At 47.0% G+C, this 27,206-nt stretch overlaps 1 protein-coding gene across 1 annotated transcript in view; it reads left to right on the forward strand.

Moving 5' to 3' along the window:
- gabarapl2 (GABA(A) receptor-associated protein like 2) overlaps positions 1-22,962 on the forward strand; it is a gene marked incomplete at its 3' end in the record, with an annotated part of 36,484 nt that extends 13,522 nt beyond the window's left edge. The window contains exon 4 of the mRNA XM_084335142.1: positions 22,869-22,962. Coding sequence (XP_084191268.1) covers positions 22,869-22,962 — 94 coding nt within the window. The remainder of the gene's footprint in view (positions 1-22,868) is intronic.
- Between the last annotated feature and the right edge of the window lie 4,244 nt (positions 22,963-27,206).

A 27,206-nucleotide genomic window follows, 5' to 3' on the forward strand; every position in this document is an offset into this window, starting at 1 on the left:
CAGTTAGTTACATAATACAACAGATACACAGTTAGTTACACAGTACAACATAATAACTTCATTTTATATAGCGCCTTTCAAGGGACCCAAGGTCGCTTTACATAGGGGGGGGGGGATAACAAAGTAACTGAATGAATGAATGAATGAATGAATGAATGAATGAATGAATGAATGAATGAATGAATGAATGAATGAATGAATGAAAACTTTATTTAACAGATTGCAGAATGGGTACAATACAGTACGGCTCAATACATACAATTGTTAAGGGGATGCAGACCTGAGAAAGACGTTTGTCTTGTTTCCATCAGGGTCCCCCATTTTCAATTCATATAGACATTTATGACATACACAACATACATGACATTTATGGCATAGGGACATATAGGTATTTAGTACTGATACATTTGTGACATAAACGGTATTCAAATATACAGTACTGTTACCCCTAGATCCTGACAGAGTATATACATACAGACAGTGGACAGACACAACATATACATATATATAAAGTGAGAGATTAGGGGTTAAAGGCCAAGTTGAAGAGGTGGGTTTTGAGCAGTTTTTTAAATGAGTCCAGAGTTGGGGCGGTGCAGAGTTCTGCGGGGAGGGAGTTCCAGAGGGTGGGAGCTGCCACATTGAAAGCTCTGTCCCCGAAGGTCCGCAGTCTGGTTCGGGGGATGGAAAGCTGACCAGTGTCCGTGGATCGTAGGGACCGTGACTGAGTGTAGGGGTGGAGGAGGTCAGTGAGGTACTGAGGTGCCAGAGCGTGAAGGGATTTGTAGGTGAGCAGGAGGGTTTTGTAGGTGATGCAGGATTTGATGGGGAGCCAGTGGAGGTGGATGAGGGTGGGGGTGATGTGCTGCCAGGGTTTGGTGCGGGTTAGAACCCTGGCAGCTGAATTTTGAACATACTGGAGCCTGTCCAGGGTTTTGCTTGGGACCCCGGACAGGACCCCGTTGCAGTAGTCCAGGCGGGAGGTTACAAAGGCATGGATGAGGGTCTCAGCTGTGGAGTCTGAAAGTGATGGTCGGAGTCTGGATATGTTTCTGAGGTGGAAGAAGGCGGATTTGGTGACGGAACTGACATGGGCTTGGTAGGAAAGGGTGGAGTCCAGGATAACGCCCAGGTTGCGGACCTTTGGGGATGGGCAGATGGAGCAGCCGTCTATGTTGAGGGTGAGATCCCCAACCTTCCGGAGCAGGGCCTTGGGTGCCACAACCATGAGCTCAGTTTTATTGTTGTTAAGTTTGAGAAGATTAGATAACATCCAGGTTTTTATTTCGTGAAGGCAGTTGATAAGGGAGTGTGGGGGGAGATGGGTGGATGGTTTGGTGGAGAGGTAGAGTTGTGTGTCGTCAGCATAGGAGTGGAAGCTGAGGCCATGGCGGCAGATGATCTGACCGAGGGGGAGCATGTAAATGGTGAACAGAATTGGGCCAAGTACAGAGCCTTGGGGGACGCCTTGGTTGACTGGGGCCGGGGTGGAACTGGTATCGCCGATGGTGATAAACTGTGTCCGGGTGGTGAGGTAGGATTGGAACCAGGAGAGTGCTGAGCCAGTGATTCCGAGGTTATTGGATAATACAACAGATACACAGTTACACATTACAACATATACACAGTTAGTTACACAGTACAACATATACACAGTTAGTTACACAGTACAACATATACATAGTTAGTTACACAGATACACTATGCACTGTGCTCTAGGGCAGGCAGTGTGTGCTATATGCGCTGTGTTCCATCCTCTATGCACTGTGTGCTCTATGCTCTAGTCTAGGCCAGGGGTTCTCAAACTTTTTTATACCACAACCCCATTTTATTTAGGATTTCTTTTGGGGACCCCACACCTCGTAATTTCATTGTGGAATTAAGGAATATCAAAATAAAAGCACACGTTGTTGGACTTGCTCATGCATATTTATTAGAAAATTGTATTACAGCACTATGTTATCAATACACATTTATAAAACGAGGCATATTTAGCCAAAATAGGTTGCCAGAACATAAAAAGAATACATATTTCTTAAATGTATAAATCGTTTTTTTTGCTTGCCACTGTCACCTACCCATCACCCCACTTTGGGTCGCGACCCGTAGTTTGAGAACCGCTGCTCTAGGCGCTGTGTGCTCTATTCACTGTGTGTTCTATGCACTGTGCTCTATATGCACTGTGTGCTCTATTCACTGAGTGCTCTATGCTCTATGCACTGAGCTCTATGCTATATGCTCTATGCTATATATACTCTATGCACTGAGCTCTATGCTATATGCTCTATGCACTGAGCTATATGCTCTATGCACTGAGCTCTATGCTATATGCTCTATGCACTGAGCTATATGCTATATGCTCTATGCACTGAGCTATATGCTATATGCTCTATGCACTGAGCTATATGCTCTATGCACTGAGCTCTATGCTCTATGCACTGAGCTCTATGCTATATGCTCTATGCACTGAGCTATATGCTCTATGCACTGAGCTCTATGCTATATGCTCTATGCTATATGCTCTATGCTCTATGCTCTATGCTCTATGCACTGAGCTCTATGCTATATGCTCTATGCTATATGCTCTATTCTCTATGCTCTATGCACTGAGCTCTATGCTCTATGCACTGAGCTCTATGCTATATGCTCTATGCACTGAGCTCTATGCTATATGCTCTATGCACTGAGCTCTATGCTATATGCTCTATGCACTGAGCTCTATGCTATATGCTCTATGCACTGAGCTCTATGCTATATGCTCTATGCACTGAGCTCTATGCTATATGCTCTATGCACTGAGCTCTATGCTATATGCTCTATGCACTGAGCTCTATGCTATATGCTCTATGCACTGAGCTCTATGCTATATGCTCTATGCACTGAGTTCTATGCTATACTCTATGCACTGAGCTCTATGCTATATTGCTATATGCTCTATGCACTGAGCTCTATGCACTGAGCTCTATGCTATATGCTCTATGCACTGAGCTCTATGCTATATGCTCTATGCACTGAGCTCTATGCTCTATGCACTGAGCTCTATGCTCTATGCACTGAGCTCTATGCACTGAGCTCTATGCTATATGCTCTATGCACTGAGCTCTATGCTATATGCTCTATGCACTGAGCTCTATGCTATATGCTCTATGCACTGAGCTCTATGCTATATGCTCTATGCACTGAGCTCTATGCTATATGCTCTATGCACTGAGCTCTATGCTATATGCTCTATGCACTGAGCTCTATGCTATATGCTCTATGCACTGAGCTCTATGCTATATGCTCTATGCACTGAGCTCTATGCTATATGCTCTATGCACTGAGCTCTATGCTATATGCTCTATGCACTGAGCTCTATGCTATATGCTCTATGCACTGAGCTCTATGCTATATGCTCTATGCACTGAGCTCTATGCTATATGCTCTATGCACTGAGCTCTATGCTATATGCTCTATGCACTGAGCTCTATGCTATATGCTCTATGCACTGAGCTCTATGCTCTATGCACTGAGCTCTATGCTATATGCTCTATGCACTGAGCTCTATGCTATATGCTCTATGCACTGAGCTCTATGCTATATGCTCTATGCACTGAGCTCTATGCTATATGCTCTATGCACTGAGCTCTATGCTATATGCTCTATGCACTGAGCTCTATGCTATATGCTCTATGCACTGAGCTCTATGCTATATGCTCTATGCACTGAGCTCTATGCTATATGCTCTATGCACTGAGCTCTATGCTATATGCTCTATGCACTGAGCTCTATGCTATATGCTCTATGCACTGAGCTCTATGCTATATGCTCTATGCACTGAGCTCTATGCTATATGCTCTATGCACTGAGCTCTATGCTATATGCTCTATGCACTGAGTTCTATGCTATATGCTCTATGCACTGAGCTCTATGCTATATGCTCTATGCACTGAGCTCTATGCTATATGCTCTATGCACTGAGCTCTATGCTATATGCTCTATGCACGCGCACAACAAAGCTTCTCCAGACTCCCAGAGGCACCGGCAGCTTGATGTTGGATTTCTTTTCCCGGCCAATTGAGACTTTTTTGTCCCCCAATTGTAAGCCAATATAAGCACACCTGAACTATTAGTGTGTACACAAGATGTGTGTCTCGCTTTCTCATGCATCTCTGTAATTACCGGGAATGTAACAGGTTCCCTGTGTGAGAAATCAATCCCCCTGTGAAAGAGTGCGTAGCCACACCCCACCTCCTCCGCTTACACTGATCAAAAACACACACTTATCAGTCTGCCCTCCCAGCTATTGACATACTGATGTGTCGCGACAGTAGCAATCTGACCTGTTTGTTACAACTCCAAATCGTAACAACAACAATAACAACAACTAGATACACAGTACAACAGATACAATATTAGTTACACAGTACAACATATTGATAGAATAGTTTATTGATTTAGAATGGAATAACACATATACATTTGAACACAAGATGAACAGGTATACATATCACCATTTACCAATAGGATTAAAAATAAACACAATAAAGCCATAGGCTTGTTTCCATTGTGGTTCTTCATCATTGGTGTCAGTGGATTTATGTACTGGTGTGTGGACGTGGGTGTTTGTAGTGTCTGTATGTCAGGATGTGTGGTATAAAAAGAAAAAAGAAAACAAGAAAAACAAACCATGGTCAGAGTCTGTGGATATGCATGGGTGAAAACAGGTAGGGGGTAGGGGGGGGGGGGGGCAATATATTGCATACAACTTACAATAAAATTGTTCAACTGTGCAATACCAATAATACATGCATACATACAATAAAATTCCATTTTATAGACAATAAAAGAATAAAAAGGAATAACACATATTAGAAACCCTTTGGTCACTACTCCCAGCTTCTGCTACTTATGGTCCACCTCTTTATAACTGATTTAAAAGTGGAGAAGGGGCTTATGGACTTTATGGACTATATGAATGAGTTTTGGCCTATTTTTCTATTACATCTCACTGGGACGATGTCTGTTGTACTACCCCTGGTGGCGTGTCCGTGTACATCCTGTTAAAATATCCACTAAGATATTGAGGGACAGTATTCCAGAGTATCCTGTGTATCATGTTGAGTTTTAATTGAGAGACCCTCTCCTCAACCCTGAGCCACTTGAGGCTGTTAAAATGTGTCTGTGTGAGGTGAGTCCTGGGATGGAGTTTTAAAATCATTCTACCTAATTTGTTCTGAGCTGTCTGTAGCCTACCTTTCAGTGCTACTGTGATGCCAGTGTACCAGGAGGAGCACGCATAGTCATAAGGACATTGGATCAGGGCCCCTGCCAGTACTTCTAAGGCTGACCTGTTAATATGTGGACACTCTACAGAGACATTTTATTCTTTTTTATTTTAACATATACAATATTAGTTTCACAGTACAACATATACACAGTTAGTTACACAGTACAACAACAACCAGCATTCTACTATGGACTATATTTCATTAGTCAGTTATTGATATTAACAAACACTGTAACAGGAAATCAATTCTAGTCCAAGCTGTTCCCTAGCAACATAAAAAATTCAAGCAGTTTTTCTTTTAGTTAACAAAAACATGGAAATAAATGAATTCCTACAATAAAGGACTTCCTACAGACCTTTTTAGTAGAATTACATTGCTAGGGGAACAGCTAATTGCGTTGCTAGGGGAACAGCTAATTGCATTGATAGAGGAACAGCTAATTGCATTGATAGAGGAACAGCTAATTGCGTTGCTAGGGGAACAGCTAATTGCGTTGCTAGGGGAACAGCTAATTGCGTTGCTAGGGGAACAGCTAATTGCATTGATAGAGGAACAGCTAATTGCGTTGCTAGGGGAACAGCTAATTGCGTTGCTAGGGGAACAGCTAATTGCGTTGCTAGGGGAACAGCTAATTGCATTGATAGAGGAACAGCTAATTGTGTTGCTAGGGGAACAGCTAATTGCATTGATAGGGGAACAGCTAATTGTGTTGCTAGGGGAACAGCTAATTGTGTTGCTAGGGGAACAGCTAATTGTGTTGATAGGGGAACAGCCAATTGTGTTGCTAGGGGAACAGCTAATTGTGTTGATAGGGGAACAGCTAATTGCGTTGCTAGGGGAACAGCTAATTGCGTTGCTAGGGGAACAGCTAATTGCATTGCTACGGGAACAGCTAATTGCGTTGCTAGGGGAACAGCTAATTGTGTTGCTAGGGGAACAGCTTGGACCCACGTTTATTTCCTGTCAGCTATTGATATTATATACACTGCAGAAAATCTATTAACTTGGGTCCATTTAGAATGTTTATGTTGTCAAGTTGAATACTGACGTACAGTATTCACACGGGTCAGCAGATACTACACAACTACACATACTGACGTACAGTATTCACACGGGTCAGCAGATACTACACAACTACACATACTGACGTACAGTATTCACACGGGTCAGCAGATACTACACAACTACACATACTGACGTACAGTATTCACACAGGTTAGCAGATACTACACAACTACACATACTGATGTACAGTATTCACACGGGTTAGCAGATACTACACAACTACACATACTGATGTACAGTATTCACACGGGTCAGCAGATACTACACAACTACACATACTGACGTACAGTATTCACACGGGTCAGCAGATACTACACAACTACACATACTGACGTACAGTATTCACACGGGTCAGCAGATACTACACAACTACACATACTGACGTACAGTATTCACACGGGTCAGCAGATACTACACAACTACACATACTGACGTACAGTATTCACACGGGTCAGCAGATACTACACAACTACACATACTGACGTACAGTATTCACACGGGTTAGCAGATACTACACAACTACACATACTGATGTACAGTATTCACACGGGTTAGCAGATACTACACAACTACACATACTGACGTACAGTATTCACACGGGTCAGCAGATACTACACAACTACACATACTGACGTACAGTATTCACACGGGTCAGCAGATACTACACAACTACACATACTGATGTACAGTATTCACACGGGTTAGCAGATACTACACAACTACACATACTGATGTACAGTATTCACACGGGTTGGCCGATACATAAACACGCTTATGATCATAGTGAGTGAGTTTGTGTTGACCGATGTTGACTGTATAGGAGGAAATAATCATTATTTTCTTCAATCATACCACGCAATCCAGTGTTTCCGCCATATCGTTTTCCGCCAGGAGAGTCCCACACGTGTCCTCATTGACTGTCGACTTTATTGAGCGCTACATCAGGGTCGTCCTTCATGGGGTTTACCTGATACTGGCAGGTCAGATGACTGCAAGTCGGCGTGCGGGACTTTTGACACCTGTTCCCCTCCGATGCAGACACACACGTGTAAAGAATTTTTTTTTGAAGTCCCTATATTGTATCACGGTAATTTCATGGCGATTTCCGTTTTACCACGGTACCGGCCATTAACTCATTCCCCGCCAACAACGACATTGCCCTTTGAACCTCCCACCCAGGGCAAACCTCCCTCTCAGGGTGCAGTTCCCTCTCTCAGGGTGCAGTTCTAGGCCTGGGTCCTACACAGTTTTAAAGCCTGACAGTCTCTTGTTTGATACCCACACAGTTTAATACCTGACAGTTTTGAACCTGTAATAAAAAGCAATAGACAGAGTAAAATAATACAGTGCAATAGTAGAATAGAATAGATAGTAAAATTATGCAATAGAATGGACAGAGTAAAATAGTGCTACAGTACAATCAACAGCGGGGTGTATTAGAAGGCTATGGTGAAGAGGTACGTTTTTAGCTTATTTTTGAAAATATTAAGAGATCTAGCTTCCCTAATGTCCATAGGTAGTGTGTTCCATAACTTTGGTGCATAGTTTGCAAAGGCTGCATCCCCGATTCTTCTTAGACTGTGGCTTGGAACCTTCAATAGACCAGTAGTAGATGGTCGTAATGTTCTAGGAGGCACATCGTTTACTAGAGAATTTGCAATGTAGCTTGGTCCTGTTCCATTTAGTGCTTTGTATATAAGGAGGAGGACCGCGTTCGTCACCAAACCCCGGAGCGGCTAGATTCGCCTGTTCGAATCCAGCTCACAGCTCCGGGGTTGTCACCAGCTTGGCTGGCCGTTCACACTAATACAATTGGCAGTATTAGAGGGTGGGAGAAGCTGGCGGGGTGGGTCCGGGTCGTTGTAAACAGCGACTCCTACAGTTCGGTCGGGGCGCCTGCTAAGCGCGGATAGGACTTGAGTGGGATAGTGTGATCCTTCCACACGCTACGCCCTCTCAATGAGAATCCGCGCTGCCAGGTGAAAAGAAGCGGTTGATTGGCTGGACGTGTGTCGGAGGAAGCACGTGATAGCCTCCACTCTCCCAGACCGACTGTGGGGGGTAAGTGCGCAGCGACCAGGAAGGGGATTGGGAATTGGCATAACGACTAACATTGGGATGGGAGAAAATCGGAGGAAAATGGAGGGGGAAAAAGATAAAAAAAATAAAAATAAAAATAAGGAGGAGGACCTTGAAATCAATTCTAAATGTTACCGGAAGCCAGTGTAGGTTAGCTAATACAGGACTGATGTGGTCTCTCCTCTTGGTTCTAGTTAGTAGCCTAGCTGCCGAGTTTTGAATGAGTTGGAGTACATAGCCAGATGTCCAGTCTGTCCAGAGGAGCATCTACCTACAAATATGTGCATTATTTGGACAAGGGGAGACACCCGTACTACACACACAAGTTACACAACCACCCGTACTGCACACACAACCACCCGTACTGCACACACAACCACCCGTACTGCACACACAACCACCCGTACTGCACACACAACCACCCATACTACACACACAACCACCCGTACTACACACACAACCACCCGTACTACATACACAACCACCCGTACTACACACACAAGTTACACAACCACCCGTACTGCACACACAACCACCCGTACTGCACACACAACCACCCGTACTGCACACACAACCACCCATACTACACACACAACCACCCGTACTACACACACAACCACCCGTACTACATACACAACCACCCGTACTACACACACAAGTTACACAACCACCCGTACTGCACACACAACCACCCGTACTACACACACAACCACCCGTACTACACACACAACCACCCGTACTACACACACAACCACCCGTACTACACACACAAGTTACACAACCACCCGTACTACACACACAACCACCCGTACTACACACACAACCACCCGTACTACACACACAAGTTACACAACCACCCGTACTACACACACAACCACCCGTACTACACACACAACCACCCGTACTACACACACAACCACCTGTACTACACACACAACCACCCGTACTACACACACAACCACCCGTACTACACACACAACCACCTGTACTACACACACAACCACCCGTACTACACACACAACCACCCGTACTGCACACACAACCACCCGTACTACACACACACAACCACCCGTACTGCACACACAACCACCCGTACTACACACACAACCACCCGTACTACACACACAAGTTACACAACCACCCGTACTACACACACAACCACCCGTACTGCACACACAACCACCCGTACTGCACACACAACCACCCGTACTACACACACAACCACCCGTACTACACACACAACCACCCGTACTACACACACAAGTTACACAACCACCCGTACTACACACACAACCACCCGTACTACACACACAACCACCCGTACTACACACACAACCACCCGTACTGCACACACAACCACTCGTACTGCACACACAACCACCCGTACTACACACACAAGTTACACAACCACCCGTACTACACACACAACCACCCGTACTGCACACACAACCACCCGTACTACACACACACAACCACCCGTACTGCACACACAACCACTCGTACTACACACACACAACCGTGTGTCACTGGAGGAAGTGCTGCTGGAGAGAAGGGGGAAGGAAATACCCCGTCCCCCACTTCCCTCTCATGCAATTGCTTTATCTCCTCTAGACAATGACACATCTCATCATATACTATCACGCTAGGATCATATGTCTTCCCATTCTGGAATGTGTATTGTTTGTTTGTTTGTTTGTGTGTGTGTGTGTGCATTTATATAGCAGCTTTTATCCAAAGCGCTTGACAATTTGTTCCTCACATTTTACCCATTCACTCACACAGAAGCCATTTTCTGTATAGTTTATTGAAAATCTTTGGTGGAAAAACCAAACTAAACAAATTGTTGATATTGTTAACTCATTCAGCGCCAGACCCGATGATAGTCGGGTTAACTCGCCGACCGTTCAGTGCCAATCACAAGTATAGTCGGGTTTTAATCGTTATTTCTTTTATTATCGATATCCATTCATTTTCATCCATCCAGCCTGATGTTATCATTGGGAATGGGTCTGAGCTCGCAAAAGGGCAAATACCGCCGCCTACGCCTTCCAGCTGGTATTGCACTCCATTAGGAATGGTGTAGTTTCTTTTCTATAGGACGATCCGAGCCGTGGGGGCGGGGTTTAAACATAGTAGAAAAGACTCACGCACATCCAAAGTATAGTCACGGGTGCTTGACTCAAATAGATATGTAAAGTTGTGGAAAAAAAGTCAGCACACCGTCTGCAGTGTTCCCAAGTTTAATATAATTTAACACAACGTTTCGGCCTGTGGCCTTTTTCAAGTGTCAACAACATGTGAAAAGGGGTGGGGTATATATGCATACATATTAGGGGTCAAGGTTGAACCAGGTCAAGGTTCAAATCAATTAGCCTATAGGCTACAAATTTACAAAACATATTACAGCTTAAGTGTTAGAACATACGGTACATAGTTACAATAACAGTAGTACGGTAGTTGGTAGTTAGATGTAACACACTTTCACATGTAAAATAGAGAAAAAATATATATACCGGTATAATGAGAACTTAAAAAACAGAACCAGACAGAATGTGTGTATTTACAGGAAGGGTTTAATGTCAAACTCTTCATTAAGTCCAAGAGGGGCCATAGTCTGAAGGGTGTGTATATGGTAGGTCTCTCTCTGCAAAAGTAGTTTGCTATGGTCTCCTCCTCTCGCTGGTCTCTCTACCTTTTCAATGCCTGTGTATCTTAATGTGCTTAATGTGGCCTGCTCTTCCGTATGCCTCGTCTGGTGCGTTTGTGTGATATCTTCTCTGTGCGCCCCTGCGGGGGACACCCGCCCGCTGACGTCATCCTTGGGGTTCCCCTTGAAACGCTCCGCGTCCTGATTGGCTGCCGGTGTCTGACTCGGCCGAAGTTGAAGAGAGCCAGCCGGCTTATGCGTCACGGTCAGAACCGCGGGGTTTAAACACTTAGGCGAGGTAGGCCTATACAACGATGGCATGGAACAGTAACCCCGCCCGCCCGTTCGTGTGTAACGCTCGGTAATGTGCGACGGACCTCCACGAGCAGTATTTGGAGTGGCGATCAGATAATTGGATTATTTCTTTTGCGTTACATCAGATACCAGGTAAGAACACTATATATAAAAGCTTGTGTTGATCTGATATGTCTTTCTACCCCGATCAAAGCTGTCTCTGTGTGTGTGTGTGGCTGTGTGCCGTTGGGTGGGAGGAGGTGGGTTCGAGCCCAGCTCTCGGTGTTGCTACCGGCTGGCCGGTCGTTCATACTAACACAATTGGCAAGTGTTAGAGGGTGGGAAAAGCCGGTGGGTTGGGATTTGACGTTGTGGACAGCGACTCCTACAGGTCGGTTTGGTGACGCCGGTGCGACGGAAGCAGGAAGTGACGGGGGCAGCGTGAGCCTCCCACGCGTTACTCCTCGCCACTGAGAGTTCAAGCTGCTGCGGTGAAAAGATGCGACAGGCTGCCTCCTCGTGTACCGGAGGGGACACGTGATGCAAGGCTTCTGTCCTCACTACACAACCGACCTGTGGGAGGCATAGTCTAGCAACGTTCAAGACAGGGGAGGGAAGAATTGGATATATACGAAATTGGGATGGGAGAAAAATAGAAAATGGGGAGAAAAAGTGGATAAAAAAAAGGAAGATTCGATAATCAGGCGAAAAATGTGTTTAGTGTATTTCACTAAAGGGCTATTATCGCGTCTTTTCCTGGAATTACTAAGAATCACCAAAACTATACTCATATTCAAAACGGTATAAAACGGAAATGTACCGATGAAAAAACAATCCGTTTTGTACATGTTGACTGGAAGCAACTCACTGATAATCGACGGGTGTATTAGACCCATAGCTATAATTTAAGATATATTTTAAGCACTCGCAAATCTCGCAGTCCCCCCATTGATTAAAGCGGTGGCGTTCTAGCGCACTCTCGCGCATTAAGCGATGGCGCAGATTCGCAGAATGAGTTAATAGTGTTAAAATAGTGTTAAAATGTGTGTGGATGGGATCTTCAAGAATTACTGATCAGATAACAGTAATACTGATGCTCTGCTCTGTGATATGTGTTACTACTAGGCGTGTAAAGGTACACGTATCCGTACCGAACCGAACCGTTTCAGTGTGTACCGTACCGTACCGAACGGCTGTGTAGTGTACCAAACGAATACAACGGTATGTTAACCACTAACGACCGCCCACGGGGGCTGTTTTTTTCACAATCTAATATAATTATTATTATTTTTTAATTGTTTTACAAGTCGATTATTAATTTCAATATAGAATATACGTTGACAGCCCTACAAGTACAATTAGTTACTGCACACTACATCACCCCTGAGTGGAACATGGAAAGCCAAACTTTCCCCCACTGTACCGAAAACCCGTACCGAACCTTGACTTCAAAACCGAGGTACGTACCGTACCGTGGTTTTTGTGTACCGTTACACCAGTATAGTGAGCGCTCTGCTCTATTTGGAACTATCCCTTTATCCACTCTAATAATGAATAACTTTCTCCACATGCACACACCTATTTACCTCCGCCTGGCCACACCCACATCCGCTCCTATATAAGCGGGGTCGTGGCCACACCATCAGCTCCTTCCCAAGTCTTTCACCACCGAAGGCGAAGACCACGGGGTCCTCAGTGAGTCAGAGCAGAGCGCTCGCTATACTCATATAACTAGGGTTATAGGATAACCTTACATTATAGATCGTATAGATTTACGCTCTGCTCTATTTGGAACACAGGAGCTGAGCAGAGCGAAAAGCTCGACAGATGTACCCGCTGAAGCCCCCCACAACCATCAGAACCGGGGAGGACCCGGTCCCCCCTAGTAGAGGACGGAAGGGAATCGGATCCGACTGTGCGAAGAGGGTTTAGCACCTCAAACGCACAGGGTGAGCAGACCGTTCATTCAGAAGGACCCGCGACCACTCAGGCGCGCATCCCACATGCCACCAGGGAAGGGACGGGAAGCAAAACACCTCCGTCACAGCCCCCAACATCACAGGGTCGAAGGTCAAGAACCCAACCCTGTGGCAAGGCCGCAGCAGCGGAGCGCGGAGGAGGTCCCAGCCCTAGGACAACCTGAGGGCGAGGACCCCCCGAAAAAAGGGGGCCTGGTGAGGCCAACGAGGCCCTAGCATCGGGACCCCACCAGACGGTCACTGGTGACACCACCCCCCACATCGCCAGCGTATCGGACAGGGCCCAAATCAAGAGCAGGCCCTTCCCCCCTCGGCACGCCGCTCTGAAGCACTCTACAAGAGGCTACTCCCCCACAACACTGCAGGGCCAGTCGGCGTGCCGGGGAGACAACCCCCAAGGAGGTTGATCCTTCAATCCAGGCAACAGGCCCCAAGAGCAGAACTCGACCTGTGCCTAGAGCACTGCGGACTAGACAGGCACCTAAAGGGCCTACTGTGAGAACAGTATCCCGGCGGAAGGGGCGTTCGGTATGCTGTGCACCATGTCATAACCTCCACAAACCCGACCCCTCCAGCGGGGTCGAGGTTCAAAGAGGAGGCTGACACAATTGGCCGACGTCATGAAAAGGTGCAGGGGCACACTCTCGGGCAGACGGGGACAAGTCGATTCCCGAGAGTCGATTCCGCTACTAACACACCGGGGAACCAACCACCCCCCTATGTTTAGTTTAACAGGAGGCGGTTGTTCCCTTAACCCACCAAGAAAACTTAGCAACATAACTGTGCGTATACACAGGCTATACAAGCAGTACAAGTGTTTCAGTTTTCAAAGGGTTAACCCAGGCCAACAGGTCGACGAGAACGAGTTCGGACCTGGGCCTGGCGGACCGGGACCTACACAGGGATGCCTAGAGGGGTTAACAGAAACCTCCTCGACAGCCCCCTCCCATCCCCGCCCAGCAGGGGGAGGGAGGGGTGAAAATAAATGGAGAAGGACCAGGCCCCCTAACACAGCGCAAGGTACAACACAGTATGGACCAAGCACGTCACTGTTAAGGGCAACTCGTAGTGGCATACACATGACACACATCCACAACATCAATCCCCGTGACGCCCGGGCCGACTCTGCATTTTCCCCCCGGAAAAGCACAAAGCCCTTCGGGGTACCAGAACAGCAGATCTGCGCCCCGGCGGACAACAGATTAACTGACCTGGTCCGGCGCGACCAGAACCAGTCCTGTGTCCTAGTCACGCCGCCATCCCCAGTCCTAAGAGGGGGGTAGGTACGCGTGTCGATCCAAAACATCACAGAGGGCGCCACCAAGATGGTCAGCACGCGAATGCACTGCTCCTGGTGGCCCACCTCATGGGCGTGAGACCCCTCCGCCAATGTATTGATCTACTCCGTCATCTCCCCCCGGAGATGTACGTGAGCCGTCGAGTCTAACCTAGTACACTGGCGCTCGGTAGAGATAAAAAATCTCCTTCCCAGCCGCCCGCATAAAAAACGCCGTTTCTATGAATTGGGCAACCAAGGCGCGCCAGCCCATAACGTGGTTTCACATTGAAAGCACCCAGGGCCAGCGCTATGTATACGTCGAGACCCAAAACACATCAATGGTGAATTCTAATAAGACTGGTTCTCCATGCTGTCTGGGACGAGCAGCAGGAAGCCGGTCAATAAGACACAGATATGGGTCTCATACGACGTGTCTGAGGGTAAACCCTATCAATTCTGCTCTTTACACAAGAGGGGAAGACAGAAAATCCCCCAGAGAGACCTGCACGTGAGTAACAATTGAAAAAGATACATGTAATTATTGAGCCAAGTGACCAAAGGCCCAATACACATTTCAATAGAGAGCAGAGCAGAAAACAAACAGTTCTCAATGCATCGCATCACCCAACTTTGACAATGACAGTGGTCCGTAGCACGGAGCCTGAAAAAACCCACGGAAGTCTCATGGCCAATAGAAAACGCACCCAGTGACGTATTCCATGGCCGGGGAAATCCTGTGATCCACTTATCTGAAAAAACTTGCCACCCGCATTTTTACACCTTTACCCTAAGTAAAGAAAAACAACAGATGTTAAAGAGAGGGTCCAAGGACCTCGGTACAATAGCTATATATGTAACCACTTCTGAAGGCTAACACTCAACCCAGTTGTGGACTCGATGCCACGTTTCCTTTTTTTTTTTTTTTTATATATCTTTTTCCCCCTCCATTTTCCTCCGATTTTCTCCCATCCCAATGTTAGTCGTATGCCAATTCCCAATCCCCTTCCTGGTCGCTGCGCACTTACCCCCCACAGTCAGATCATCTGGGAGAGTGGAGGCTATCACGTGCTTCCTCCGACACACGTCCAGCCAATCAACCGCTTCTTTTCACCTGGCAGCGCGGATCCTCCCTGAGAGGGCGTAGCGTGTGGAAGGATCACACTATCCCACCCAGGTCCTATCCGCGCTTAGCAGGCGCCCCGACCGAACTGTAGGAGTCGCTGTTTACAACGACCCGGACCCACCCCGCCAGCTCCCACCCTCTAATACAGCCAATTGTATTAGTGTGAACGGCCAGCCAAGGTGGTGACAACCCCGGAGCTGTGAGCTGGATTCGAACAGGCGAATCCAGCTCACAGCTCCAGGGTTGGTGACGAACGCAATCTCCGCTACGCCACCTAACCGCCCGATGCCACGTTTCCTAAACGTAACATGAATACACACAACCCCCTCAGACAATAAAAAAGGTAAAGTTCACTCTTACTACTGCAAGAAGAACGCCGTCTTTTATGACGAGAGAAGACATAAGTCCTCGACCAAGTGCTAGCCACAGGCCTTGCTAAGCACATACACAATAGCGACCAAAAAACTATTTTCAGAGAAAACTGCCCCACTCCCTAAGCAAGAACACAACCCCAACAGTAGTTGAGGGTTTACATCGTATCCCCACATATATAGTGAATAAACACACGTTTTGTAACAAAAAACAGTCCCTCACCAGGAGGGACCCTTTATTTAATAACAAAATTATATGTTTGGGGGGGGGGGGGGGGAAAGGGGAGTCACTAGCGACGCCTGCCGCGTGCAGAGCGCCGTTTGCCCCCACGGGGAGCCGGCCCGGAGGGACGGTGCTGGGGAGCCTCCTGGTCACGTCGATCCCTACCGTTCCCTCCGGGCGTAGGACGACTCGCTGCATCGGTCGCGGCACTCCCTCCACTCCTGGCCTTCTTACTGGAAGGTTCAGCAGCGGCGGCGGTGATGGTGGCAACGGCCGCAGGCCTCTGCCGGCGTTGCCTCTTCCGTACATCACCGGTGGCATCGGGTCGGGGAAAATGGGGCTGGAGCACGGAGCGCTCCATCTCCATCTCCCTGCAGGCTGCCGTCATCTGCTGCATGGCCGACCCGAAGAGTCCAGCATCGGAGAGGGGGGCCGTGAGCAGTGGAATCCTCCTCTGGTCCGGCACCCGCGCCTGCTCCAGCCAAAGGTGGCGCTGGATGAGAGTGGCCAGGGCGTGCGCCTTCCCGGCAGCTATCGCCTGCAGCTGGGTTAGACCTACTATGGCGCGACCCCGGTCAGTCGCCTTTGGTTTAGCTCCGCGACGATTGTGCACATTTTTAGCTATTATGTTTGTTTTTTCGACTTTTTTTATTAAAACATCACTGGCGGGTATGTCATACGACCGCCAGACACTTATGGACCTAAACTCCGGACTCAAAGAGGAGTTGGTAGACACTTTATGCCCAGAATGGCTAACAGAAATCAAGCGGGAGAACGACAACAAAGGAAACGGCAGAAAGAAGCATAGAGGTAGACGAGGCGGTATCAGACTTAGATTAAAAAGATCTGCTTACCGTCCAGCAATTCCATCCATCTTTCTGGCGAATGCACGTTCGTTGGAGGGAAGGATGGACGACTTGAGAGCGAGGGTCCGATTCCAACGGGAGATGAGAGACGTTAACGTCATGTGTTTCACTGAGACATGGCTCAAGCCAGCGACGCCGGACAACAGCGTCTCTCCATCGGACAATTTCACCGTCCTGAGAGCAGATCGCACGGCAGCCTCTGGGAAGAGCATCGGAGGTGGGGTCTGCATCCTCACGAACAATCTCTGGGTTAATCCCAAGGAAGTACATGTCCTCTCAAGTTCATGCTCCCCAGATATGGAACATCTCCAGATCCTGTGTCGCCCGTATCACCTACCCCGTGAGTTTACCGCGGTCATTTTATCCGTTGTGTATATTCACCCACAGGCAAATACTGGCAAAGCGCTGGGGGAATTACACGACTACATCAACAAACAGCAGATCAAGCACCCAGAAGCCGCGACGATAGTGACTGGTGACTTCAATCAGGCAAACCTGAAAAAAGTGATGCCGACCTTTTTTCAGCACATCGCCTGCTCCACAAGAGGGGGGAACACACTCGACCACTGCTACACCCCGTTCAGAGCTGCCTACAAGGCTGTAGCGGCTCCGCCACTGATGGGCTCTACAAGCGCGAGCGATCACGACTCCATTTTTTTAATTCCAGCATACAAACAAAGATCGCGTGACGTCGTCGTGTCACGTGAGACAAAAAAGTGGTCTGACGAATCAGAGACCGATCTCTGTGACGCGTTCGCGGATACAGACTGGGACATGTTTAAAGGAAGCGCCAGTGACGTCAGCGAGTACGCTGATACCGTTGTTTGTTACATAGCAACAGTGGTAGACGGCATTGTCCTCACAAAGAAGGCGCGGGTTTTCCCAAACCAGAAACCTTGGGTGGACAGCACTATAAGAACAGCCCTAAACTCACGCACCACGGCTTATAACCTGGGCAGAGAGTCAGGAAATATGGAAGAGTACAAGGCTTCAGTCTACACTCTGCGCAAGGCTGTTAAACTTGCTAAGAGGACATATGCTGAGAAACTGGAGACACAAATGGCACAAAACGACACAAGAGGCTTGTGGAGGGGACTGAAGACAATAACTGACTACAAAGTCAGCGCCCCCTCAATGGGGAGCGACGACGCCTCTCTAGCGGACAAACTCAACTCCTTCTACGCTCGGTTCGGTGTAGACAGTGTCGCCGCTAGCCCTCTGGCTAGTGACGTCACTGGCGCACCGGCTGTTGTGGAGGGGGGGGGGCAACCGCGGGGGGGCGGGGGCGCTCTCTCGTTGTCGGAACACAGTGTGAGAAGAGCATTTATGCAGGTGAACACCAGGAAGGCTGCAGGCCCAGATGGTATAACAGGACGCATACTTAAGTCCTGTGCAAACCAGCTTGCCCCGGTGTTCACCGCCATATTTAATCAATCCCTGGCGGAGTCAGTAGTCCCTGCCTGCTTCAAGATGTCTACCATCATCCCTGTACTGAAGAAACCCTCCCCAACATGTCCAAATGATTACAGACCGGTGGCACTCACCTCTGTGGTCATGAAATGTTTCGAGAGGCTGGTCAAGGACCACATTTGTGCCTCTCTCCCCAGTGATATGGACCCTATGCAATTTGCATACAGGACAAACAGGTCCACTGATGACGCGGTCTCCCAGGTACTGCACAGCACTCTCTCCCACCTTGACCGTCAGAAGGGGGGCTATGTGAGACTGTTGTTCATTGACTACAGCTCAGCGTTCAACACCATAGTCCCCACCAGACTGGTGGACAAGCTGATCGAGCTAGGCCTGAGCTCCGCCCTGAGCGCCTGGGTACTGGACTTTCTGAGTGAAAGACCCCAGGCGGTCAGGGTGGGGGGTCAGACCTCCAACACCATCACCCTGAGCATCGGGTCCCCCCAGGGCTGTGTTCTAAGCCCCCTGCTGTACTCACTCTACACACACGACTGTGCGGCCAAGTTCAGCTCCAACTCCATTGTGAAGTTCGCCGACGACACGGTGGTGGTGGGGCTGATCTCGGACAACGACGAGAAGGCCTACCGAGAGGAGGTTGAGGTACTGGAACGTTGGTGCCAGGACAACAGGCTGCTCCTGAACATTGGTAAAACCAAGGAGCTGATCGTGGATTATAGGAGAGGACAGCAGGAGACACACACACCACTGACGATTAACGGGGCTACCGTGGACAGGGTGAGCAGCTTCAAGTACCTGGGGGTCCACATCTCAGAGGACCTGACATGGTCAACACACATAAACACAGTAGTAAAGAAAGCGAAACAGCGCCTCTACCACCTGAGACAGTTAAGGAAGTTCAGAGTATCGGGGAAGATACTCCAGTCCTTCTACTCAGGAGCTGTAGAGAGCATCTTGACCGGAAACATCACTGCCTGGTATGGGAACAGCACGGCACAGGACAAGAAGGCCCTACAGAGTGTGGTGCGCTCAGCCGAGCGTACCACGGGTATTGCGCTACCTCCCCTGCAGGCTCTATACAACAAGAGGTGCAAATCCAGAGCCTGCAGGATAATGAAAGACCCCCACCACCCCAATAACAGCCTGTTCCAGCTGCTGAGGTCAGGCAGACGCCTGCGAACTCCAGCTACTAGGACGGAGAGGCTTAGGCTAAGCTTCTTCCCCCAGGCCATCAGAGCCTTGAACAATGAACATTGAGAGACACAGAAACTGAACTATCCACACACAAGCACATACACGACACGCACGCTGAGCACGCTCACACACTAGCAGCCACTTTAACACTCATGCCGCACACACGCACACTTATGGCCAGAGGAAAGGCCACTTAAAGTAGTATAGCATCAGGAACAGTGTATTGCACTACTAAAGCTACCTAGCATGTCCTATATGCTCTGTAAATACTAATGTACAGATACCGAGATGGCACACCATGTACCTGTTTATTGCACTGTTTTATTGGATTCTATTAATATGTTGTACCACTGTATTTTATTGGGTTCTATTATATGTTGTACCACTGTATTGCACATCGTCGCGGGCAAGACCAGCCGCATTTCATTGTATACCTGTATGCCGTGACAATTAAAACTCTTGACTTGACTTGACTTGACTTGACTAGATGCAGGATGGCTCCAGCCGCCTGGGCGTGAAGGTACCGTTGATGGTGATCTAGTACCGTCCCGCCTGCCATCAGCCCCGCCAGCTGCGCAATGTTGGAGGTTGCAGCCAGGCTCTGTGTCGAGGCGATGTACACCTGGTCACTCCACGACGCCAACTGCCTAGCCGACTTCCCCTGGGGAACTGGCTTTCTTAACGGTTCCCACACCATCTCGGGGCAAAGTATGGCTGCCATCGGGCTATCAAGCCGAGGCACTCCGTCCTTTAGCCCCTGGACCAAACCCACCACCCGCGTGACTGGCACGTAGGCGGGGGTAAGGCCAACGATGCGGGATATTACCTGTCTCTGCGCCACCTAAGCCTCCATTGCTGGGAAGAATGGGCAGACAACGGCCGTCTCTCTCACAGGACGACGTTGCCAGAGATGACCTATCATGTCATCAGGAACAGGTGCCGGCAGTGGCTGCGGCAACGCCACGCCATTAGCGGCTGCGGCGGCCGCCATGAGCTCGGGAAACCAGGCAAGCAACTCCCCTTGCATACCTTCTTCCACGTCACTCGCATCCCTCACGTACGGGAGGCTGCACTGGGCGCCGTCGGCCGACGCGGCAGATAGCTGGGCATCTCGTCTCCGGGGTGGAGGTTTTAACCCAGTCCCAGAGTACAAGGAACCCCAGGGAGACGTAGCACTCCCTGCCACTCCCCGAGGGGAAGAGTGACACGTCTCCGCCGGGCCTTCGAACAAGAGAGCCCCCGCCATGTAATCCTCAGTTTCCATCGGATATGGAGAAGAGGCGAGAGAACTCTCGCTCGGCTCCAGCACAACACTACAACCAGGCCGTTCACCCCCGCTGCTCGCCGTCTTACGACGAGAGCGAGCCAAGGCGAAGAGTCTGCGACGCAAATCCCCGGCCACCAGAGGAACTGTCAGCCTGTCGGCCGACTGTCCCCTGGCGGGGGAACCAGGGCCGGAACTCGGCCACCTCACAGGAGATGGGAGCTCAACGGCCCCTCGGCGAAGCACACTCTCCTCCGGGCGCCACCCAGGCGCACCTGTTTGCCACGACCGTGGAACCAGAGACGCCCCATGACGCACGGAGGACGCCGCGATAGTGAAGCGCTGGTGGAGGGTAGCGTTGTAATCGTCTAGACCAGCGGTTCCCAAACTTTTTTGGCCGTGCACCCCCTGTCACCTCCCGACCTAGCTCGCGCACCCCCCAATGGGTTTCTGTTAGAAAAAATTGTTGCTGGTCTCCGTGCACAGATTAAATTTTTTATTTTATCTCTTCCCACGGCGACTATGGATAGGGAATTTCTTTATTTAATTAAAATGTTCACGACAATACTCTGCCAGCATGTTTAATATCCATAATACTAAAGGTTTGACTAAGATTTGTATGAAATTTTATTGTAATTTTTTTTTTTAATACCACCATTAGCCTTTTCATGTCACGCACCACCTAGAGGGCGCTCGCGCACCACAAGGGGTGCGCGCACCACAGTTTGGGAACCACTGGTCTAGACCCTCCGACGGTGAAGACATTATCTCTTTGCTTTTTCGAAAATTTGCGAGAGAGAAAAAACAAAGATACAATGTCAACGTAGCTCCTCTCCAACAAACTACTTTGGCACTAAACTTAAAGTGGTGTGTTACAGACACTTTCGGTGGTAAGTAGGGAAGGAGCTGATGGTGTGGCCACGACCCCGCTTATATAGGAGCGGATGTGGGTGTGGCCAGGCGGAGGTAAATAGGTGTGTGCATGTGGAGAAAGTTATTCATTATTAGAGTGGATAAAGGGATAGTTCCAAATAGAGCAGAGCGTAAAGCTATACGATCTATAACAGTAATGCTGATGCTCTGCTCTGTGATGCGTGTGTTACTGCTGATCAGATAACAGTAATGCTGATGCTCTGCTCTGTGATGCGTGTTTTACTGCTGATCAGAGAACAGAAAAACATTGAAGAGGAGGGAAGCTTTAGACGTGCCACAAAGAAATGGCTAGCCAGTGAATTATAGTAGCAGTACTGTCTATCTGTATGTCATGTATGTCATATATGTTATGATGAATTGAAAATGGGGGACCCTGATGTAAACAAGACGAAAGTCTTTCTCTGGTCTGCATCCCCTTAACAATTGTATGTATTGAGATGTACTGTACTGTACCCATTCTGCAATCTGTTAATAAACTTTTCAATCAATTCAATCAATCAATAGAGTAGCCACGTCTAGGAAGGAGAGGGTAGGGCGTATCTGTTAGTCTCTTGATAGTATTTGTAGAAGTGACATACATGTTAATGTTTTATGGGGTTGCTATATGTTTTATTATGATGCTCTATGTTTTTATTATGATGATCTATGTTTTATTATGATGCTCTATGTTTTATTATGATGCTCTGTTTTATTATGATGCTCTATGTTTTATGATGTCTGTCCATGTCCAAAATCAGGGACCATGATGGAAATAAGTGCTTGCACTCATGTTTTTATCCCTTGGATGCTGTCTTTTACTCCACAATAAAAATCAATCAATCAATCAATGCTGATGCTCTGCTCTGTGTGTTTTCAGTCTGACAATGGGACAGCTGTATGACAAGGAGAAGGACGAGGATGGCTTTCTATACGTGGCGTACAGCGGGGAGAACACCTTCGGCTTCCTCTAGGGCTTTTATACTCCTCTGGCTTCACGCTTTATGCCTCTCTTTCTCTCACACACGCAACGACCCAGACATGGAAACGGACCCAGTCAATGACACACACACACACACACACAAACACACTCACACACGGTAGGGCCCGGAAGCTATATTGGTGCACCTTGTTGGCCGGTAATTTATAGATCGATCAACGTCGGTGTTTATTGCACTGATAAAATCAGCACAAAAAAAAGTATGTTTCAGCACAATCACCAGTGGTTTAAGGTGGGGAGGCTTTTTAGAAGACGATCCTGCTGTATTGATCACTAACCAAGTCTGCTCTTAAAAGGAAGGTTCATGGCTTTCAAAAGCCTTTTCTATCCAATTGATCACTAATTGGGTCTGCTCTTTTGTGTTTTGTTTTCTGAGAAGCGAACGCTAGCCTCCTTTTAGCGCTTTTGAGAGGCCCATTGCCTCTCAAAATCAGTCCCAAGCCATTCCGTTTAATCCTACAGCCTTAGGAATAGTAAGAATAACTTACGGAATGGTTTAAAATGAATTTCCATGCGATTATTAAGAGTTGTGCTTTCGAACCCCATTGAATTTCAACAAGCGTTGCTAACAAATGCCAACACAAGACTGACGCCAATTTCCCAGAGGCAAAAACCTTTAAAAAATGTGTTTTTAGATTAATGAGTGATTATTACAGCTGAAACACACTGAACGCAGAATGGACACTAAACATCAATGGGCTGCTGTCCACACCGGCCACGCCTGACGTGGCATCCAGGCTGTTTTCTTGGCGTGTGGGATGCAGACTCCATAGAAATAGACCTGTTCGCTGTCCACGTCAGACTCAGTGTGTGCGCGCATCAAGGGGGCAAAAGGAACGTAATCCTGGTCAGAACAACGGGGCAGACTACAATATATTTGCATTTGTTAGCCATGCTAGCGATCTAAACAATCAATCCATGCCAAAGCTAGATATGTAAAAGGTGAAAGACTCACACTCACAGCCGTGCTGATTTGGCTAAATGACATCCAGCCGTTTTAGTTTGAAACAGCTTTTAGTCAGGGGAGTGTCATGGTTTCTCCATAGAGCCCCATCGTACTTTTTTAGCGCATGCATTTCCAATGGACCCATTTCTAAATCGTCTCGTTTAAAACAAATAAAGCATGAACATTGGCATGGTGTACCTGTCTGTGTGTATTCATCCACAATCTATAGCTCAACATGAAAACATTTGCAATTAATCGTAAAAGTAAAGAAATAACAACGTTTATGTTTTCGCTTACTGAGGAACTACACTCACTTTGGTGCTGCTGACTGACATCACCACAGCGTAGACTCCTGGCTGTATTAGGCAACAGCACTGAACGACAGGCGTTCTACTGGTAAGTGTAGTTATTTTTTTAACGACAAATTAACTAACTTTATTTCAACCAAAAATGCTTAAACAATAATGTTAGTGATAGAAGGGAACTAATTTTGTGAAAAAATGGAAAGCTTGCCAATGTTCATGAGGCAGAATTATTACAATAGCCGATAATAAATTTTCCCAATGATAAATCCCTATACGGGTGGACAGCGCCGGAAACTAAAGCGACATTTCAACTTTAATTACGTGTTTGGTGCGCTCGCATGCCCCTATTCTGCTTCCACCTTCATTCTGTTTCGGGGGTTAGGCTTGGCTTTTAAACGGTCTGAACTATCCCTTTAATGTTTTACATATTCAACCACTAGACCTTTGAGAAAATGCACGTTCTGTACAAAATCCCAGTATTTACTGGTTAAGTGTGTCTTAGAAATCAATCAATCGGGCCCTAATATACACACACGCACACATTTTACACACATTTAGTCATACCCTATTTATTTCAGACAAGCTTGATTATATAACATAAAATTGTGTTGGGCATATGTGTGGGAGAACCCCTATAATCATGTGACGAGAACCATTAATCATGTGACGAGAACCATTAATCATGTGACGAGAACCATTAATCATGTGACGAGAACCATTAATCATGTTATGGATGCATTTATACGCCTCATATCATGTTGTATTTCAGTTATGCGTAAAACCCGGCTACTTAGGTAGCCTACGTTCATCAGTATGGTAGCATATGAAGGGGGGATGGACAGAAGCGCCCGCAGGGTGTCCGGTGGACTGTGGTCGTGGTGGGCAGCGGTGCTGGTAAGGTACACTGTGGAGCAGGACTGTGTGCGTTGCATGGAAGACGGGAAACAATATTAATGTAGCCTGTTATTGTATCAGTTGGCAGGATCTGTTTATGGTGCCATCCCCCACACACAAATAAATATGTGAATGAGAAATGTGAAGCAAGATGGCTCATACCCTTGGGTCAGAAAACAAAGCGATGTGGCAGTATTAGCTTGTGCAAATGACAAGTTTGTCTTAAAATGACATACCCACAATTTAAAAAAAAAGAGAGAGAAAGGAAATCTGATTCATGATTGCTGATATTTAAATAAAACCTCACCTGTGGAATAACTGGCTCTCAGACTGAAGCACATTCACCAGGCCTCTCAAGAGTGTGAACTCTGATAGGGTCAGTGACCTATTCCCATTCATTACAATCTAACCCGGCAAATGGATGACATCGGAGGAACAGATCCGACCCATGAGACGTCCCTCGAGCATCACCTGCTCACGGAGAAAAGTTCAAACTGATCCCCGATCAGGGTTCCTACTCTCGAGTGTCCTCACAGATGTGGGCTTCCCTGTCATAAAGGTATACTGCAACATTTCTTAATTGCACTGTATTCTGTTTGTCCCCACCAGGCTATTATCATAGTGTATGGATTCGGAAAACCACAAAATGTCTTCAGCTATCCTAAGAAGGACGTATTGGCATTCCTCATGGGAACCAACGGGTAAAGCTAGCTGCACGTTTATTAGCTAGCTTGTGGTTAGCAATAACCCTTGTGTTCAAGAAGGAATGTTAGCTTGTGGTTAGCAATGACCCTTGTTTTCAAGAAGGAATGCTAGCTTGTGGTTAGCAATAACCCTTGTTTTCAAGAAGGTATGCTAGCTTGTGGTTAGCAATAACTTGTTTTCAAGAAGGAATGTTAGCTTGTGGTTAGCAATAACCCTTGTTTTCAAGAAGGTATGCTAGCTTGTGGTTAGCAATAACCCTTGTTTTCAAGAAGGAATGCTAGCTTGTGGTTAGCAATAACCCTTGTTTTCAAGAAGGTATGCTAGCTTGTGGTTAGCAATAACCCTTGTTTTCAAGAAGGAATGCTAGCTTGTGGTTAGCAATAACCCTTGTTTTCAAGAAGGAATGCTAGCTTGTGGTTAGCAATAACCCTTGTTTTCAAGAAGGAATGCTAGCTTGTGGTTAGCAATAACAATTGTTTTCAAGAAGGAGTAGCTTGTGGTTAGCAATAACCCTTGTTTTCAAGAAGGAATGCTAGCTTGTGGTTAGCAATAACCCTTGTTTTCAAGAAGGAATGCTAGCATTGGTAGCTGAGGGGCTGAAGAAACACCCCAGGCTACAATACTGAATGTCAGGGTGTCCCTAGTACACACACTACAAAGTCTGAATTCAATTCAGCACAAATTCACAAGATGAAAATCACAAGATGAAAATCCCATCTCATAGTATTTTTTTCTGTCCCTAGCATCGGTGTATGGGGTTACTCTGACATTTACAATATGTCTGGGACAGGCGTTTTGGTGCTTACTTGGTTCAAGGAATCTTGTTGTGTGTGTCTGCTCTTAATTTAAAGCCTCAATCTGTAATTTCAGTATGGCGCTGCCCACTAATAGCTTTTTATTTTTTTATTTGTCTTCACTCAAATTGATTGACTAGGCTCATCATAAGGACTAGCAGTATGTATTATGTGTGTATTTTGAGGATGTAAATGATTATTATAGTTTACATTACTGTTGTTTGTAAACATTGAAGTAAGACAGACCTGTGTTTTGAGGTAGAATAGATTATGAATGTAAAAAGAAGAGGCATTTATGAAGCTTATTCAGACTTTACAATACAAATCTTGTTAAAATGTATATAATGGCCAAATAAATTGTGGATTGGGGCTTTAAATGGTGTCACGATTAATTTCTTTGCACCATTACAGCTGACTCCTTTTAAACATGGGAGTAACGTTGACAGTATTGCTAGCTGTGTAATAGATGGAATGCTTGATACCCAAGAGTATGTGTTTTAACCATATCATGTATTATGTTTTACGATTATATAAGAAGTTTAGATATTTCCAAAGGGTAAGGTAGCTGGATGAC

The sequence above is a fragment of the Notolepis coatsorum genome (genome assembly GCF_963971535.1).
Source record: "Notolepis coatsorum genome assembly, chromosome: 18".
NCBI lineage: Eukaryota > Metazoa > Chordata > Actinopteri > Aulopiformes > Paralepididae > Notolepis > Notolepis coatsorum.